General features: G+C 48.5%; 1 protein-coding gene across 1 annotated transcript in view; it reads right to left on the bottom strand.

Annotated features, from left to right (window-relative positions):
- Positions 1 to 19,860, bottom strand: part of MEIOC (meiosis specific with coiled-coil domain) — a 519,392-nt gene that overhangs the window by 476,624 nt on the left and 22,908 nt on the right. The window contains exon 3 of the mRNA XM_069242027.1: positions 5,234 to 5,388. Within this exon, the coding sequence (XP_069098128.1) occupies positions 5,234 to 5,388 (155 nt within the window). The remainder of the gene's footprint in view (positions 1 to 5,233; positions 5,389 to 19,860) is intronic.

Here is a 19,860-nt window from a genome sequence, read left to right as displayed (position 1 = left end):
TGAAATTGCAGCCTGCATAAAATGGTGCACACACCCTTTCACTGCCAAACCTGACCAGTGCACCTAGATATTATAAGTCACCCTTCTGGAAGGCTTTTCAGCCCAAGGGCAGGGTGCATGTCTCTAAGTGTGAGAGTACCCATGCACGTGCAGGGTACCCCTACTGACCCCAGGACAATTCCTGGAAATTGTAAGTGCGGGCAGCCATCTTAAGGTATGTAGTGGACACTGGTGAACACAAGTGGTCCAGCTACATAATGACTTCCCCGAACCTAGGCATGTTTGGTATCAAACAAGTTGGAATCATTCAACTACACCTATTCCAGTCTTAGTTGCATGGTACCATCTACTCTGGCGGTTCCTTAGAGGATCCCCCAGTTCTGCCTGTGCAGCCTTACGGGGTCCAGCTGCCAGCCCACGCCGCTGCTGACCTCAGACACTGTTCCGCCCGCCTGCTGGTGAGCCAGGCTCAGGCCAGAGGAGCAGAACAAAAGATTTCCTGCAAGGGAGAGATGTGACCACCTCTCCCTGTGTATTAGGTGTCTAAGGGCTGGGGTGGGGTGGCCTCTAAGCACCACCAGACTGCTTTGAAGGGCACATTTGGTGCTCTCCTTGCATAATCCAGTTTGCACCAGTTCAGGAACCCCTGGTTACCGCTCTTGTGCGCAACTACAAAAAGGACAGGACAGCTACTCCCGTAGGGAGGTGCACAGAGCTCTCCCAGGTGGCCACTTGGTTCTGCCATCTTGGAAATAAGATGAGCAGAGGTCCCTGGGGGTATCTGACTTGTTAGGCCAAGTAAATGACGTCTCAGACCCCCTGTAAAAGGTGGGTCACTGCAGAGAGTGACCAACCCCCTTTTAGAACTATTTAAGGGATCCCTCACAGGTGGGTCCTCAGATTTGTCACGCAAGACCCTACAAGGAACTCTCTGCAAGACATCTCCTGAAGAACAAGAATTCTGCAGCATCCAGGGCTGTGCATCCTCCAGTGTCACAAGGATTCTGTTTGCACCAGGAAGCACAAAGGAATCTCTTGGAGTGAAGGAGTCACTCCCCTGCAACAGCAGGCACCTCAAGACAACAACCACCGGCTGGTGGGGTCTGCTGCCCACGTACATCTGAGTCTGTATGTAGCCTCCTCTGGGTCCTGCTTGCCTTCTAACCAACTTGGAAGAATGTGGGCCCCTGCACACTGCGACTGTTGCACTTGTCAAGGCTTGTTGACTTTTCCCCCGCGAGATCTTCAGGCTCCAAGAAGCCCTGGTGTAGCATGCAAGGGGTGTGGTTCAACGCCAGATTACAGCAGAATGGGGTTTATTTTTTATAGGTCTTCAATGAGAGAAGTAGTGAAGTTAATATTGTCTCACGGATACCCACCTAATTATCTAATTTAATTGTGGTATCTTTCGAGAAGGGTTACAAACAGTGCTTGATGAATAATGAGGAAACTATGACCTCTTACATCCTTAATTCGGGTCGACATGTTTCAGCCATATTGTCTAAGCTGCCAGTGGTCAGTATGGCTTTCGTCAGTACCAAACGTTTGCGTGCGTGCTCAGGCATGTGACAACCATAGAGTGCTTAACTTACAATCTTATCTCCTTTTGAGACTAATCTGGTCTGTGTCTTACTCCACTGAAGTCTTTGTTTTCAGGTGAACACTTTCACCATGGATGATCCGCGGGGCCAAGCCGTGTAGTCACATATTTCTCAAGGGAAGCCACCTGTAATGTTACCTATATTCAGCCACTGGAGCTTCTGGATGATCCGATCTTTCATGCAACCCAGGAAAGTCAAATCGTGCATTACTTTGCTGAAAACAATAATATGGCCACTATTGGAACCTTAGAATGGGATGCCTCCAAGGTGGGGAGGAGTGAAGCCTGTATACGGGAGATTGAGGTAGTTTGTAGGACACTGGACAGGGAGACAGCAGAGACTGAATGATATCTCTCAGACCTGGGGAAGAGGGCAGACCATGCCCTTTGAGTTACCCCAGCATATGCAAAAGAGTAAACTACCTATACAGATCTTCTTGAGCGATTGCAACAGTTTCACTTCATGGCGTATGCCCCCATCACAACACCCGAGGTGGCACATGCCATCCGCGATCTAGCTCATAACAAAAACCCTAGACTCGACAGACTCCCTCTAGAGTATTACCTCACTTTCTCTTTGCTCTTAGCACCCCACCTCACAGAGATGTTTGAAGCTGCCCTCAATGCCCGCCAGCTTCCAGTCTCTTTGGGAGTCCCTCCTGGTTTCTATCCGAAACCAGACCTTGATTCCACACTCCTGGGGTCCTACAGGCCCATTGTCATTCTTGGGGCTGTTTATAAACTCCTGGGAAAGATTCTCGCCAGAAGATACTCCCAGGTCATCCCAGAGTAAATACACATGGACCAGATGGGTTTGTCCCAGGCCGGAGTACCTCCCAGAACATATGGAGTCTCTTTCACATGCAGGACTGGGTCCAAGGCAGTTTCCCAAATGCTGTCTGTCTTATACTGGACAAGGAGATGGCAACCATTAAGCGGTCGTGGGATTACCTTTTTCAAGTACTCGTCTGTATGGGTGTCAGAAAGCAGCTACTCCCATACACCTGGTTACTTTACACAAACCCATCTACTCTGATATGCCTGGGCTCTCTCATCTCTGACTCTTTTTCAGTGAGTTTTTTTTCCAGTGAGTTGGGATACCGACAGGGGTGCCCACTCTCACCCTGCTCTTCACGCTGGCAATGGAGCTATTAACTATTCGACTATGCGGAGAGGGCCGGATATGGGGTATACCCCTCAAGGACTGAACGCATGCTGTTTCGCTATACGTGGACAATTTACTCCTGTATCTCCGAGATAGAATATCAGACCTCTCCCCGCTCCATGATTCCTTGTCCAACTTTACTAAGATTACCGGGCTACAGGTTAACTTGACCAAGACAGCGATTTACCTACTATGTCCCAACCAAACACCATGTACCATATGCCTTGGTGAGGCACAGCTACGCTGGTGCAGGGAGGCAGCAGCTATCTGGGGATTCATCTATAGGGTACCCCTCCTGACCTGTATGAAGAGAACCTCCGCAAGGCCCTGGCAGGCATTAGATAGCAGGTGCAATTCTGGTAATCCCTGCCCATCAACAATCAGCAAAACAGCCCTGGCAAAAATGGTCATATTACCTCTGCTCTTGTATTACTCTGCTAACCTCCCTGTCATCCCGCCAAAGTCATTCTTAACTGAACTTGGCTCCCTCCTGTGCACGCATACTTGGGATAACTTACGTTGCTGCATCGCCCTTGAAAAAAAAAAAAAAAGCTCAGAGTGGGTAAGGGGGTATTAGGTGCCCCCTCCTTTGAAGCGTATTATCTGGCTGCACAGCTTCAATGGCTATCACATTGGAAAGCAGGACAATATGTGGGTGAAACAAGTGACGACCAAGGGATCATGCTGACTGCCACAGCACAGAATTCCTCCCCCCACAATCCCCCAAGGGTTATGCCCTAGTCTCCTTGGCCCCTGCAGGTGACAGCTTCCCGCACCTGTATGCTACGTATGCACTGCCTTTTACAAGGGATACCAGCATATGCCCCTGCCCTCCCTAGGTAGGCCTCCCCACTTCCCTGGTTTCTTTTTATCCAAAGGTATGAGAACCTGGTCAGCGCGGTCTTTACACACTGTGGGCAACCTTTTCTCTGAGGGCCCACCCCTCTCCCATGGCCAACTGTCCACGGAACATGCCCTCCCTCCGGACCAGTTACTTGTGTACCAGCAACTCCACAACACCTGCTGTACCCTTTGAGGTGCTCTGGAGGTGGAGGCGACCACTCATATCACTTGGCTGTGTAAGGCTATCCACAAACTCACAGATGTTCCTCTCACCGCACTGAGCAGCAGATGGGAGGAAGACTTCCAGAGGGCACTCCACGACAAGGAATTAAAGCAGGCACTAGAATACCTTCTGTAGATCTCCCAGGACTCCTGGTTCAAAAATATTCAGTACTTTATGTTGCAGAGGACATACCTTACCCCCATTCAACTTAACAGTTACTACCCCAATGTGTACATTAGTTGCCCCACCTGTCACACCCCAGACATAGATCTCAAGCATATACTATGGTCTTGAACAGCTTTTCGAAGTTACTGGCACACAGTACATACTGCCCTGCAAGAGGTCTCAGAACTTACTGACTTGCACACGTTGGAGGCATGTGCCTTGGGCATCTTTAGGCGCAGCAAGAAATACAAGGTGCAAACCGCTTCGGGCCCCGGCACTCCTTCTCGCCAAGCGTGCACTCGCACTCCGATGGCATTCACTGGTGCCCATCTCAGTGGCGGCTTGGCACGGGCAATGCACAAATGGGGAAACATGGAGTAAGAAGCTCTCCGTTAGTATATTCAGTACCTCCGTATGCGCCCTCTCTCTCCTAAATGGGCCATCCTCCTTACAGAATTCCTGCAGGGAACAGATAAAGATGATCTCCCTCCATGAGTTAAGCCATAACTGATGTATTGACCTTGCTACTCCCCTCCTAACATGTGACATAAGACAACCCCCACAACCCCTAGGGATTTCTCTCCCCCCTACCCACACATGCCCTACCCCACCGCCATACAGCCGGCCCCTCATAGCCAGCATCCCCTAACTTATTATGTCAACGTCTTGGCATACGCGACTATCCACGGCCCACAATTCACTTAATGATCTCTAGCCTCTGCCATCTCTTCTGTACTCTGCCCACTTCCCCTCCCAGTTTATAGCCCTCCCCAAGGAATGACATTGTGACAGGGCATAGGCAGAACTCATCTGCCTATAACACCCCATTCTGCATCCCATTTATCAAAACTATGCTACATTTTGTGAACCACTGTATGATGTTGGCATGCCTCTGTTTACCTCCATGATGTGACTCTAGTCAATGTACCTGTGAATGATATGCCCTTTCACAACTGTTGTACGTGTTACAAAACCAAATAAAGATGTTTAAAAAAAAAAAAAAACATTTTGCAAAAAAAGGTTGTCCAAATTTCCAAAAGTCACAGCACAGCGAAACCTGCTCCACTAACATTTTATGAGAGGCCTTACAGTTAATATATCTGAAGGAACAAGAGTATAAAAACACTACAACAGATGTGACTATTACATTGTAATACTGATCTAAATTTAAAAGGTTTGTGTTAGCTTTCCAATCTAATGTTGAATTGAGACTACAACCTATATAAAAACAACATACCTGTTCTTCATTGCTATCTGAGAGTTACCAGGTTGCTTAATATCATCTATGTATGTTGACCAAGGTGCATAGAAAAGGGAGGACTCTGTGGAATACTCAGATGCTGCTGAAAGTGAAGAAGCATAGGTCTGACAATTGTCTGCAATCTCGTCATTCTAGATTTAACCACAGAAAAGGAGAAAAAGAAAATTAACTAAATAAAATACTTACATCCAGCTATTAGTTAAGATCGTTCTTGCTGCTCTGAATTAATATTCAAAAACACTTGATAAAATAGCAAGCTATACCCCTCCAAAGGAGATGAAATAGCAAGAGAACAACTCTTATAGAAAAAGGACACCTGAACAGCACATATACGAAAGTCAAGTCTATTGATGTACGATTAATTAAAATCATTCCAGAGCATAAAACCAATCATAAAACCAACACATTTCAACCCAACCCGGCTTACTCCAGGTACATTCTTACGGCAATTTGTGCTCCATTTCCTCAATATTTCTCACAGACTAAAATGTTAGGGGGGCCACACAGCAATTGCTCGAACATTGTCCTTACACCACTTAGTTCCCCTCTACCAGGTGGAGAGGGATACTGCAATGTTCCCATATTGCACGCTTCTTATTGCACTTTTCCCACCTAGAAAAACCCTCTGTCGTCATCATCCTGTGGCTTACATACTGGTTGCATGTAATTAAAAAAATAGGAAAGTCTCAACGTTACCGGATTAAATTAAATTTTTACAGTGTTAAAAATAAAAACCTTTTACAGCACCGATTTCTATAAAGCGTGGTTCAACTAGTTTTAGCCAAAAAAATAAAATACAGGTTTATACACCACTGATGACTGTTCAAAGGTGTTGCCCACAATCTAGATACCCATCTATTGATCTTTAGGTCATAGGGTGGGGAGGACCGCCTTTGTCCTCAATTTCTGACAATTTAACGATGTATCCTGTAAATTAAACCAGGCTAAAACTGTTTGTCTACATTATATATCCCAACAAGGGTATTCTCAAGAGGGCCCTGCTTTCACTTTAATGATTAGGCCAGATGCATAAAAAGGTGGATCAGATGTTCTGTATCTGACACACATAAACAGGAGCCTGTGGTTGCAGGGTGAGGCCAGGGTACGGCGCCCGACGGTACTGGAAAAAGACCAAAGTGGAACCCCATGAATGCCTTCAGGTGTCGATTCCAGCCCACAGTTAAATAACGCTGGGCTTTGAGCGTTTTCTAATTATTTAAGATCATCCACCCGTGAGATAATTTTGCTAGTAGCAAAGGTGCTTTGGTGCCAGTTTAAATGACGCGTTTGAAGTAAAAAAAAAAAAAGGAAAAAAAAAAAAAAGTCGGTACCGACCATCCATAATGCCCTTTCCTTATGGCACTTGAATATCCCTTTTAGGACTGCAGGCTTTTATTTCAATGCTTGAGTAATGAAATAGCGTCATGACACAATCAAGGGTTGAATTAACCCTTCCTTGATTTACAAAAAAAACAAATGGAGCTGGACAAATCAAATCAAATATATGCTACTCAGGTACTGTAAAACTATTGGAACTATTCTATAGCTCAGTGATAACTACTGGGGCGAGCTGCTACTATTGAAATTTCGTACAAGTTGCTTCCCAACTGTAAAAAGAAAGCAGGGAGCTTGGAAACAGGGAGCTTGACATGGTTATAGAGGAAAAGACACCTGAGACACCGTCTGTACACTGTTGAGGAACAGCCCAAGATAACAAGCATTTGCAATGCAACGGGTCTCGCATTTTGTCGAGTTAGAGCTATTAGCCTTGTAAACTCCTAACCAGACTTTTCTTGCTACATTAATTGGTTAAAAAAAACGAGTGTAATCGCGCTGTGTAAAACAGCGTGAGCGCGCTGCGAAATAAAGCGAAAAAGTAGTCCAGAAACTGTACAGAAAACATGGAGCCTCGTATGTTGCCAGTAGCTGGTCGGTGTGCCCAAGGAGGCTCAAACACCGGAAAAGGCATGACATATGCCTACCTTACACTAATGAAAGCAAGCGGATTTTAAAAGCCAAGCCCACTAACCAATGTAAGAAACTGATGTGGCATGGGCGAGGTTAGAAGCCCAAAGAGATTACACCAGGGGACGGAGCGTTTCGCCCCTCAAAAAACAAGCATATCAGCAGCTAAGTAAAGACAGAACACGTGATGTTTTAATCCTTTAGCAATGCTAAATCAAGGCTGTAGGAAGCTGGCCTGCTGTGTTGTAAACACCTACAGTGCTATTACCTTATATCAGGCCCATGTATCCCCTATTAGTGAAGTGGATACAGTGTCTAGGAAGCCAGGGCTCTCTACAGCTGTGGATGAGCAGCTAAGGCTTATCAAGGAGACATGCAAAGCTTATGCAATGCCACTATAGTCACACAGCAACTTATCACACATGAAAGAACCACAGTGTTAAAAAAATAAAGGTGCTTTATTATAGTAACACAACAATAGTATACTTATAGGCAGTCTCCCATACCCACCCCAAACTGGAGGAAATTACACACTAAGGGCCAGATTTATCATGAAGGCCTTTTGCGATTAGGAAATAGCGATTTTTAAGAAATCGCTATTTCCGACTCGCAAAATGCCATGTATCACATTTGCGAATCGGTAATAGCGATTTCTTAAAAATCGCAAATGCTATTACCGAATCGCAAATTGAGATACCGGCCCCATTCGCACCTATGGGCCTGTTGGCCCATATCTGCGAATTTTTTGCATTTCCAAAATTGCGATTTCTTAACCAGAAATCGCAATTTAGGAAATGCAAAACCCCAGGGTGCTGGGGGCCTAAGGCTCCCTCTGCTGCACCCCAAAATCTTTTGGGGGGAAATGTAAGGTGCACACATGCCAAAAGGGGATGTGTGCTTTACATGTACATTTTAAAAAGGCATTTTAAATGCATTTTAAAATTTTGCACATGGTTACCACCAGGTTCAACCTGGTGGTAAATAGCGATTCCTAAATGCCCAAATCGCATTTAGGAATAGCTTCATACATGTGCTAAGAAATCCCAAATAAGGAATCCTTATTTGCGATTTCTTATTTAGAGAGTCGCAATTTGCGACTCTCTAAACAGGGTCGCAATTTTAAGGAATCGCTATTTTAGCGATTCCTTAAAATTGTGTTCAGAATGTCTTTCATACATTCTAAACTGGCTTTTTGCATTCGCAAACGGGCATTCGCACCGTTTGTGAATGCAAAAAAACCTTGATACATCTGGCCCAAAAAGTCAGAATGGTTAGAATCATATCGCATCACAATTCTGAATGATCAAATTACCAAATTTACATCGCACATACCTCATCTGCTTGAAGCGGTTATCTTAAGGGCAAAAGGAATGTCCTGACTTTCTCTGGTGTGCGAGCCAGATTAGCTATTTCTCGCACACTGCATGGCGGTGCTTACACAGACTATCCTTTTGGGAGGGGATTTCCCACAAAATGAGAGAAGTGCTCAATTGGAAGAAAAGGAAGACCCAAAACTGCTCTTGTAAACAGCAATGGACTTGGACACGAGGAGATACAAATTGGCACTTTTGTAGATTGTCTTACAGCTAAAATAGACAATACTAAGTAATGGAGAGTAGAACCTCAAGATATGGAATAGTGGACGAAAGGGATGGATCACTGTATGACTACAGTTTTCCAAACAGAGAGGCTGAGAATGTCCCCAGAAGCACCTTAACATATGAGAACAAGAATCTGTAAAAATAAATTACTACAAGACCTAATGTCTGAACACAGCTTGCAGATTCAAGAATCTATGATGTATAAGATGTATTATTAAGAGATATTGGGGGTCATTCTGACCCCCGTGGGCGGCGGTCGCCGCCCGCCTGGAGGGAGCCGCCATATGGCCGCTAGGCCATTCTGGCTTTCCCGCTGGGCTGGCGGGCGACCGCCAGAAGGCCGCCCGCCAGCCCAGCGGGAAACCCCTCCCCACGAGGAAGCCGGCTCCGAATGGAGCCGGCGGAGTGGGTATGTGCGACGGGTGCAGTGGCACCCGTCGCGTATTTCAGTGTCTGCAAAGCAGACACTGAAATACAAAGTGGGGCCCTCTTACGGGGGCCACTGCAGTGCCCATGCCATTGGCATGGGCACTGCAGGGGCCCCCAGGGGCCCCACAACACCCCATACCGCCATCCTGTTTCTGGCGGGCGACCCGCCAGGAACAGGATGGCGGTATGGGGTGTCAGAATCCCCATGGCGGCGCAGCAAGCTGCGCCGCCATGGAGGATTCTGCAGGACAGCGGAAAACCGGCGGGAGACCGCCGGTTTTCCTGTTCTGACCGCGGCTGAACCGCCGCGGTCAGAATGTCCTGAGGAGCACCGCCAGCCTGTTGCCGGTGCTCCCGCATCCCCGGCCCCGGCGGTCCTTGACCGCCGGGGTCGAAATGACCCCCATTATGATTGTTGTGCTTGGTTTGTGTCCAAATTTAAAGGAAATGTTAACATGTTGAAATGTACCTGTTGACGCCACTGTTGATTCTAAAAAGATCATTTAAAAAAAAAAAAAGTTTCATAGAAGTTACTCCAACATCTAATCCAGTAGGAGTACAGCACACGAGGGCTCAAATCTACTCTAGCCAAGCCTTGGAATATTAACACCAGCACAAAGGACAACATTTGAAGAAGAAAAATGCAAATATCTACATACAGCACATTCACTACATATGCATACTTTGCAGAAATGCCAAAATTATGCATAAAATATAATTTCCAAAACACGCTGAGGTGAAATGCCACGTGGCACATACATCACCAATTACTCACATAGCAGCAAACAGCACTACATCAAAATTTTAAAATATTGAAAACACACACACACACACACAACTCAAAACACTAACAGAAACAATAAGGGTTGCCAAAGATAAAAACCAAAGAGCAACTTAGGCAATTTCCCACTGCCCCACTGTACACATCTGCGGGGATGGTGGGATACTGAGGGAATATCAACATTAGACTCCACCAATGTTACCACCCAGTGAAACTAAGCTCACAATCAACCAATCTCTCTCACACACAGACTTAGCCACATAAGGCAAGTATTGGAAATTGGGCTTTTGGTTGACTCTGGTATGAGATCTGGTCAAGCAGCAACCACAATGCTAGTCAGGTTAAGTGTCAGACGAACGAGTTACTTACCTTCGGTAACGACTTTTCTGGTGGATACATTAGCTACCTGTGGATTCCTCACCTCATGAATACTCCCATGGGGCCAGCATTCGACGGAAATCTTCTTACTAGTCTCTGCACGTCGACGAGGACGTCACTGTCTCGCACGCGATGCCGTCTGACGTCATACAGGCAATAAGAGGTCCTCGACGACGTGCAGACGTCAGTACCAATCATTTTTTTTTTACGTGCATGAGAACAACCAGGCAATGCAATGAAAGAGCAAGGCAACATCCATTATATTGTAAAAATACACCACATTGTATGAATAACTGTAAATCTTTTTATGTACATATATATATTTATATATAAAACTCTCTCTTTTAAAATATATACACACACCAAGTATATACATAAAGATATATACACATATACATATATATATATAAATATATTATATATACATCTATTGCACCCTCAAAGACCAAGAGGAGCGCACTCAAGGATTACTTGGCAAGACCATAAAGGCAACGGGGAGGCGGGTGGGACCGTGAGGAATCCACAGGTAGCTAATGTATCCACCAGAAAAGTCGTTACCGAAGGTAAGTAACTCGTTCTTCTGATGGATACAACTACCTGTGGATTCCTCACCTCATGAATAGAGTCCCAAAGCAGTACCACGCCCGGCGGTGGGTGCCTAAATGGTCAAACCAAGAAATCCTGCAGCACTGACCGTGCAAAATGGCCGTCCCTTCTAACCTCAGAATCTAAACAGTAATGTTTTGCAAAAGTGTGAAGGGACGACCAAGTTGCGGCCTTGCAGATGTCGACCACAGGAACACCTCTGGCTAAGGCCGAAGTGGCCGACTTAGCTCTGGTGGAATGAGCTCTAATGCCCTCAGGAGGATCCTTCTTTGCCAAAGAGTAACATATTTTAATGCAAAGAACAACCCACCTGGATAGTGTTCTCTTGTGGACTGCCTTTCCTCTCCTCTTGCCCACGTATCCAATAAACAGCTGATCCTCCAGCCTGAAATCCCTTGTTCTATCGATAAAGAAGCTCAACGCTCTCTTTGGGTCCAGACGGTGCAGTCTTTCTTCCTCTTTGGAAGGATGAGGCGGAGGATAGAACGTGGACAAAGTAATTGCCTGAGCCAAATGGAAGGGTGAAACAACCTTCGGGAGGAAAGCAGCCTTGGTCCTCAACACCACCTTATCCCCATAAAAAGTTGTATAAGGGGGTTTTACTGATAAGGCCTGCAACTCACTCACTCTCCTTGCTGATGTTATAGCTATCAGGAAGACTGTTTTTAAAACCAAATACCTCAAGGGGCAAGAATGCATAGGTTCAAAAGGGGACCCCATAAGGAAAGTCAGGACTAAGGACAAATCCCATTGCGGCATAACGAATGGCTTTGGAGGATATTGATTTAGAAGACCTTTCAAGAATCTGATAACAATAGGGGATTTAAATAAAGATGGTTGGTCTGGAAGACATATGAAGGCTGACAAGGCCGATAAATAACCTTTAATGGTAGCCACTGCACAACCTTTTTGCGCCAGAGATAGAGCAAAAGACAAAACGTCCGATAGATGAGCATGTAAGGGATCAATCTGCCTCTCTCCACACCACGCAACAAATTTAGACCACCTATTAGCGTAGATAGATTTAGTGGAGTGTCGCCTGGCCGCTAATATAACATCCACTACCTCAGGCGGGAGAGAGAAGGAACTCAGGTTGCCCCGTTCAATCTCCAGGCATGTAGGTGCAGACTCTTGAGGTTGGGGTGTAGAACCTGCCCCTGCGACTGTGAGAGGAGGTCTGCCCTGAAAGGGAGACGGAGCGGCGGGCACGTTGAGAGTTGGAGAAGGTCGGAGTACCACACCCTCCTTGGCCAATCCGGAGCTATTAAGATTACTAGAGCCCGGTCTTGGCGAATCTTCCTCAATACTCGAGGAATCAAGGGTATGGGAGGAAACGCGTAAAGCAACTGGCCGCACCAGGTCATTTGAAACGCGTCCCCCAACGCTTCCTGCATCGGATACTGAAGGCTGCAGAACAACGGACAATGCGCGTTCTCTCGAGTGGCGAACAGATCTACCCGAGGAAACCCCCACTTCTGGAAGATTAAACGGACTTGATCTGGATGGAGACGCCACTCGTGGTCTGCCGAGAAGTGGCGACTGAGACTGTCCGCACGCACGTTCAAAACTCCGGCCAGATGGTTTGCTATCAAGCAAATCCGATGGTCCTTTGCCCAGGACCATAGTCGAAGAGCTTCTCTGCAGAGAAGGTACGACCCCACTCCTCCCTGCTTGTTTATGTACCACATCGTGGTAGTATTGTCCGTTAGGACCTGTACCGACTGACCACGAAGGGAAGGGAGGAAGGCCTTGAGAGCCAGACGTACAGCCCGTAACTCTAACAGATTGATGTGAAAAATCTGTTCCTCTGGAGACCAAAGACCTTTGATCTCCAGATCCCCCAGATGAGCTCCCCACCCTAGAGTGGAAGCATCCGTTATGACTGTGGCCACTGGTGGCGACTGCTGGAACGGCTTTCCTTGTGAAAGATTGTTGCTTGCAATCCACCACTTCAAATCCACAGCAGCATCTCTGGAGATCTTGACAGTACCCTCTAGATCCCCTCTGTGTTGAGACCACTGCCTTCGGAGGCACCACTGAAGAGCCCTCATGTGCCAGCGAGCATGCGTGACCAACAGAATGCAGGAGGCAAAAAGACCGAGCAGACGAAGGACCTTGAGGACTGGAACTACCGCTCCATTTCGAAACATTGGAACCAAATCCTGAATATCTTGAATCCGCTGAGGCGGAGGAAAGGCCCGACCCAATGTTGTATCCAGTACTGCCCCTATGAACAGGAGGCGCTGAGAGGGCTCTAGGTGAGATTTGGGCTCGTTCACCGAAAAGCCCAGGTCGAACAACAACTGGGTTGTTGACTGCAGATGACGCAACACAAGCTCCGGGGACTTGGCTTTGATTAACCAATCGTCCAAGTAAGGGAATACTGCTATCCCCTTCCTTCTGAGCTCTGCCGCAACCACCGACATCACCTTCGTGAAGACTCGAGGTGCTGAAGTAAGACCAAACGGAAGGACCGCAAACTGGTAGTGTTGCGATCCCACCACAAACCGGAGATACTTCCTGTGTGACTTGAGTATCGGGATATGAAAGTAAGCATCCTGCAAGTCGACAGACACCATCCAGTCTTCCATGTTCAACGCCAAAGCACCTGTGCTAGGGTCAGCATCTTGAACTTTTCCTGCTTGAGGAACCAATTCAAAATCCTCAGGTCCAGAATTGGTCTCAAACGACCATCCTTCTTGGGAATCAGGAAATACCTTGAGTAAACTCCTTGACCCCTTTCCTGCTCCGGGACCAACTCCACCGCGCCCTTTAAAAGGAGGACTTCTACCTCCTGTTCTAGCAACAGGAGGTGTTCTTGTGAACAATACGAAGGGCGGGGCGGGATGAGGGGCGGAAACTCCCGAAAGGGAAGGGTGTAGCCTTTTCCCACAACACTGAGAACCCAAGTGTCCGACGTAACAGTCTCCCATTTGGTGAGAAAATGCTGTAATCTTCCCCCTAAAGGAGAGGAGTGAGTGGGAAATGGTGGAAGCCTAAGGCTGCTTCCCCTGCTGCACCCCGCCAGAGGATGAGGAAGAGGCAGAGTGCTGCTGAGAAGCTCCCCTGGTGCGGACCCTACCCCTCCCCCTAAAAGATCTATAGGGATGGGAAGAGGCAGGTTGCTGATATCTTCCCCGAAAGGAAGAGGAGGAAGAGCCACGCCCAAATCCACGAAACCTCCTGAAGAATCTGGAAGAGGCCGTGGAAGAAGGAGCTTGGAGTCCCAACGACTTAGCCGTGGCCCTGCTCTCCTTAAACCGTTCCAAGGCCGAATCAGCCTTAGCCCCAAACAGTTTGTCACCATCAAACGGGAGATCCAACAATGTGGACTGTACATCTGCCGAAAAGCCCGAGTTACGGAGCCAGGCCTGTCTCCTTTCCACCACAGTTGTGCCCATTGCTCTGGCTACCGAGTCGGTGGTATCCAGTCCCGTCTGGATAATTTGGGTCGCAGCAGCCTGGGCATCAGAGACAAGATCCAAAAGACCCTGGGGAAGCTCTGTAAACGAAGAGGAGATGTCATCCATCAGAGCATGAATATACCTCCCCAGGATACAGGTTGCATTGGTGGCTTTTAAAGCCAGACTGCAGGACGAAAAAATCTTCTTCGACTGCGCCTCCAGCTTTTTTGAATCTCTGTCCCCCGGCACCGTCGGAAAAGAACCAGGCGCTGACTTGGACGAACAGGAGGCCTGCACAACCAAGCTCTCCGGCGTAGGGTGCCTAGATGGGAAACCAGGATCAGTTGGAGCCGTCCGATACCTCCTGGCCACGGCTCTGTGAACTGCTGGGGAAGATGCCGGCTTCTTCCACACCTCTAAAACCGGATCCAGCAGAGCGTCATTAAAAGGCTCCGCCGCGGCTGAGGCCGGATGCAACACCTCTGTCAAAAGGTTTTGTTTCGCCTCCACCACCGGCAAAGGCAGGTCCAAAAAACTAGCTGCCTTCCGTACCACTGTATGAAAGGAAGCAGCTTCCTCGGTATATTCCCCCGGGGACGAAAGGTCCCACTCAGGGGAAGTGTCCAGCCCACTGGCCGACTCCAGTTCACGCAGCCCATCACCCGAGTCCTCTAGCTCTCCTTCCTCTAGGGCTCGTTGGTACTCCTGCTCCTCTAGTACCCGGAGAGCACGCCTCCTTGAATGCAGTCGTTGCTCAATCCGCGGAGTCGACAATACCTCCGCCGAAGTCGGAGATCGGCGCCGATCTTCCGAAGCCACCGACGCCGCATCCGGCGCCACAGGTAACTTCGGCGCCGACTGAAGAGCAGTTGAAACGGATGGACCCACCGGAGTCACAGGCCGAAATCTCGACGTCGACGGGATGGAAATCCCTGGGGCCAATCCCTCCGAAGCCACCGGAGCGACCACCGGCGCCGACACTGGCGCCGAGCCCACGTTCCCAAACGGGAGAAAGGGCATAAAGGGTGCCGGCCGAAGAGGCGCAGGATCACCCAAAGAAAAGGCCAAAGGCCCAGCCGGAGCACCCCTGGAGCCATCTGTTGGAAGATGGCATACATCGCATTCAAGAATGCGGAACTATCGGCTCCAGGGGTGGGAAAAGCCGGATACTGGGGTGCCTGACTCGGAGGCGACCCCGACGCCGGCCTCGGCGTCTGCGCCGGAGAAAACACTTGAGGCTCCAATACCTCAATCACCGACGCCTGTCCAGGCGAAGGATGCGGCGTCACCGTGGGGCTGACCTCCCATGTCCTCCGGCGCCGATCCGGAGACCTGGAACGAGCCTCCCTTGAATGACGCTGAGATTCTCTACGGCGCCGGGAGTCTCGATGACGCCGATGTCTTGGAGAAGACTTTTTCTTGTGATGCTTCTCCTTTGACTTGGCCATAAACAGCTTCGCCTCGCGTTCTTTAAGGGCCTTCGGATTAATGTGCTGACATGAATCACAAGTCGAGACGTCGTGGTCGGAGCTCAAACACCAAAGGCAATCGGAATGAGGATCCGTCACCGACATCTTGCCTCCACACTCACGACAAGGCTTAAATCCAGACTTTCTCTGCGACATTATTTCCACAGAGAAAGAGTACGCAGCAAGATATACACTGTAACCGCAAGAGTAACAGTTGCTCCCTCGAAGATAACCGTTTCGAATGCACGGAAAAAAGGGAACTGACGTCTGCACGTCGTCGAGAACCTCTTATTGCCTGTATGACGTCAGACGGCGTCGCGTGCGAGACAGTGACGTCCTCGTCGACGTGCAGAGACTAGTAAGAAGATTTCCGTCGAATGCTGGCGCCATGGGAGTATTCATGAGGTGAGGAATCCACAGGTAGTTGTATCCATCAGAAAAACCTTATATGAACCTGTGCTCACCCTCTGGTAGCTTGGCACAGAGCATTCAGGCTTAATTTACAGGCAGTGTGTAAGGTATTTGTGCTACACTTCAAACAGTAAAACAGTGCAAACACCACACAAAAAGATTCCACACCAGGTCAGATGAATAGAGCAAACTTTAATGAATAAAACAACAAAAATTAAATCAGTAGAAACAGTGTTACGATATTTTAAAGAATAAACTGTAATATAGCGTCTAAAAATATAAAGCGCCAACCGCGGCTATTAGTTCACGTTGGACAGGGTCAAAGTTAAAAAGTTCAAGCCGACCATGACAGAGTGTGGGTCTGATACAGTCCCAGATTAGTCCAGCTGAAGTTGTACTTTCTAAAGAATTGTGCGAAGAGTCCCATTCGTGGTAAAGAAGTTTGCCAGAACCAAGCAGTGTGTCACTGGTGATGGTCAGCGGGACGCTAAGAGCAGGCCGGGCATCGCAAACAGACAGGCTGCAGCCTCGTTGTGGCAATCCATGCAGGTCAACAATGATTGCTGTGCAAAGAACAAACTGCAGCTGCCCGCAATGGATTTCCAGGCAAATGATGAGGTTCCGGAGCGAACAGGCATGTTTGTGAGAAGCCCACACGCTTGATTTTAAGAGTTTAGAACCACTTTCAAGGGTCCAGTACCTAAAAGGCACTTCTTGGGGGTCAGGAGCTCACTAAAGACAGGACCAGGAGTTTTGGGGAGCCTGTTATGTCCCTAAGGCTCAGATCAGAAGGCCAATAGACTAGCCCTTTAAGTCACTCTGGGATCCTGGGTTCAAGATCGGTTCCAGGATCAGTTCTTCCCCTCTAGGTAAGAGGGCAGTAGGCAGCAGATCAGCACAAAAAGGCAGCAGCTTCTTCAGAGTGGCAGTCCAGCAGATTGGCAGTCCTATAAGCAGCACAGCAGTCCTTCTTCCTGGCAGAGTATCCACAGGTCCAGAACTGTACTACTGAAGTGGTGGTGTCTGAGGTCCAGGTCTTATACTAAGTGGTGCCTTTGAAGTGGGGTAGACTTCAGAGACGGAGACTTCAAAGACAGGCCTTTGAAGTACACAGACGCCCTGTCCTTCCTGCCCTGGCTCCAGACCCACTTCCGGGAGATATGCAGTCTTTGGTGAGGGGACAGGACACAGCCTATTCAGGTGTAAGTAGGGCTGGGTCCAGCTCCTTCTCTCCCTCTGCCCGCCTTCCCCCCCTTTTCCAGGGTGGGCCATGAGGTCACACCTAAGCTCCTATTGTGTGTACTTGTCTAGGGGGACTACACAAAGCCCAGCTGTTACCCATCGCAGACATGTGATTAGAGACAGGCAGCATGCACCAAATGGCTAATGTAAGAAAATGAAAATTTTCTAAATTTGGCATTTTCAGAATTGCAATTTAAAATCCAGATTACAATAAATTTGGATTTTAAATTGTGATTCCAGAGCCACCAAACTAATGGAGAACTACAAGTATAAAATGTAATAAGGTAATCCCAATGTTATCCTAAGGGAGAGATAGGTATTGCAGTAGTGAACAGCAAATTTAAGAGATTCTTTTAACTACCAAGACAGGTAAAACTTTAAAGTGCATGTCCTGCCTTTTAAATACATTGCACCCTGCCCTCTAGGTTGTCCAGAACCTACCTTAGGGGTGACTTATATGTATAAAAATGGAAGGGCTAGGCAGAAGTTATTTTGCCAGGTCGAAATGGCAGTGTAAAACTACACACATAAGCCTGAGACATGGTTAAGGGGCTACTTAAGTGGGTGGCGCAATCAGTGCTGTGGGTCCAGTAATAGCATGTTATTTACAGGCATTTGGTACACATAGTACCACTTTGCTAGGGACTTGTTAACAAATTAAATATGCCAATTGGGCATAGGCCAATATGACCATGTTCAGATGATTGAGCACAAGCACTTTAGCACTGGTTAGCAGCGGTAAAGTGTACAAAGTCCTAAGCTAGGGAAGCATTGGCAGTATATAGGGAAAGGCAGGGTTTGGCGTTAGCACCACATGGTAGCAGCAGTTTCAATTTCAGTTTCAGAGACACCACAGTCAAGGAGGACTCTTGACTCTAAGAACTTGAACAAGGTAGTCCCACCTTACAAGGTGGGAGATGATATCTATAAGTGGTTCACTGCTTTGGAGAGGGCCTGTAAGGTACAGAGGGTCCCCCAAAAGCAGTAGGCAGCAATTTTGTGGCTCTCCGTCTCTGACAAAGGTAGAGGCATAGTCCTCACTGTCAGAGAAGGGGACGCAGACAATTACACAGTTTTGAACGCAGCACTGTAAGATGGGTTTGGTCTGACTACTGAACAGTATGAGATCAAGTTGCGAGAGACCAGGAAAGAGTCCTCCCAACATTGGGTAGATTTTGTGGACTGTTCTGTGAAAGCTCTGGAAGGCTGGTTCCATGGGATCAACATGAGTGACTACCAGGGCTTGTATAACTTAAATTCTAAGAGCACATTTTAAACAACTGTGTATCTAATCAGCTGCATCAGTACCTGGTGGATTCTGATCCGACCTCTCCCCAAGAATTGGGAAAGAAGGCAGACAAGTGGGTCCGCACCAGGCTGAGTAGGAAGACTCACACAGGGGGGTGACCACAAAAAGAAGGAACCTGGTAAGTCTCAAGACAAGGGTGAGGACAAAGATAAACACAAAGGGGGTCATTCTGACCCCGGCGGGCGGCGGTCGCCGCCCGCCTGGCGGGAATCGCCATTTGGCCGCCCCGCGGTCAAAAGACCGCTGGGGCCATTCCAACCTTCCCGCTGGGCCGGCGGGCACTAACATTGTTAGCGCCCGCCGGCCCAGCGGGAAGGCGGCCTGCAACACTGAAGCCGGCTCCGAATGGAGCCGGCGGTGTTGCAGGTGTGCGACGGGTGCAGTTGCACCCGTCGCGCTTTTCACTGTCTGCTGGGCAGACAGTGAAAAGCAGGCTGGGGCCCTGTTAGGGGGCCCCTGCACTGCCCATGCCAGTGGCATGGGCAGTGCAGGGGCCCCCAGGGGCCCCAGGACACCCGTTCCCGCCAGCCTCTTCCTGGCGGTGTAAACCGCCAGAAACAGGCTGGTGGGAAGGGGGTCGGAATCCCCAGGGCAACGCTGCCCTGGAGGATTCTCCCAGCCGGGGGAAATCCGGCAGGAAACCGCCGGACCAGCACCGCCAGCCTGTTGGCGGTGCTTCCGTCATTCGCGACCCTGGCGGTCTATGACCGCCAGGGTCGGAATGAGGGCCAAAGAGTCTTCACCAGGCCCACTAAACTCCTCTGGGGGTGAGAGCAAATCCTCTTCCTCCTCAGAAGGAAGTGGGATGTCCAGTTACCATGCCTCTTCTTCACCTATAGGGAGGTCACTCAGAAGGGTGTGGGCTACAGTCCATTTGAATTTCTGTTTGGGCACTCTGTTAGGGATTCCCTTGCTCTTGTTAGAGAAGGCTGGGAGCAACCTCTCAAGCCTCCAAACAAGACATTGTGGATTATGTGCTTGGCCTCAGATCAAGGACGGCTGAGTACA

Source organism: Pleurodeles waltl, chromosome 6 (genome assembly GCF_031143425.1).
Source record: "Pleurodeles waltl isolate 20211129_DDA chromosome 6, aPleWal1.hap1.20221129, whole genome shotgun sequence".
Lineage (NCBI taxonomy): Eukaryota > Metazoa > Chordata > Amphibia > Caudata > Salamandridae > Pleurodeles > Pleurodeles waltl.
This window is presented reverse-complemented; position numbering and strand designations above follow the sequence as displayed.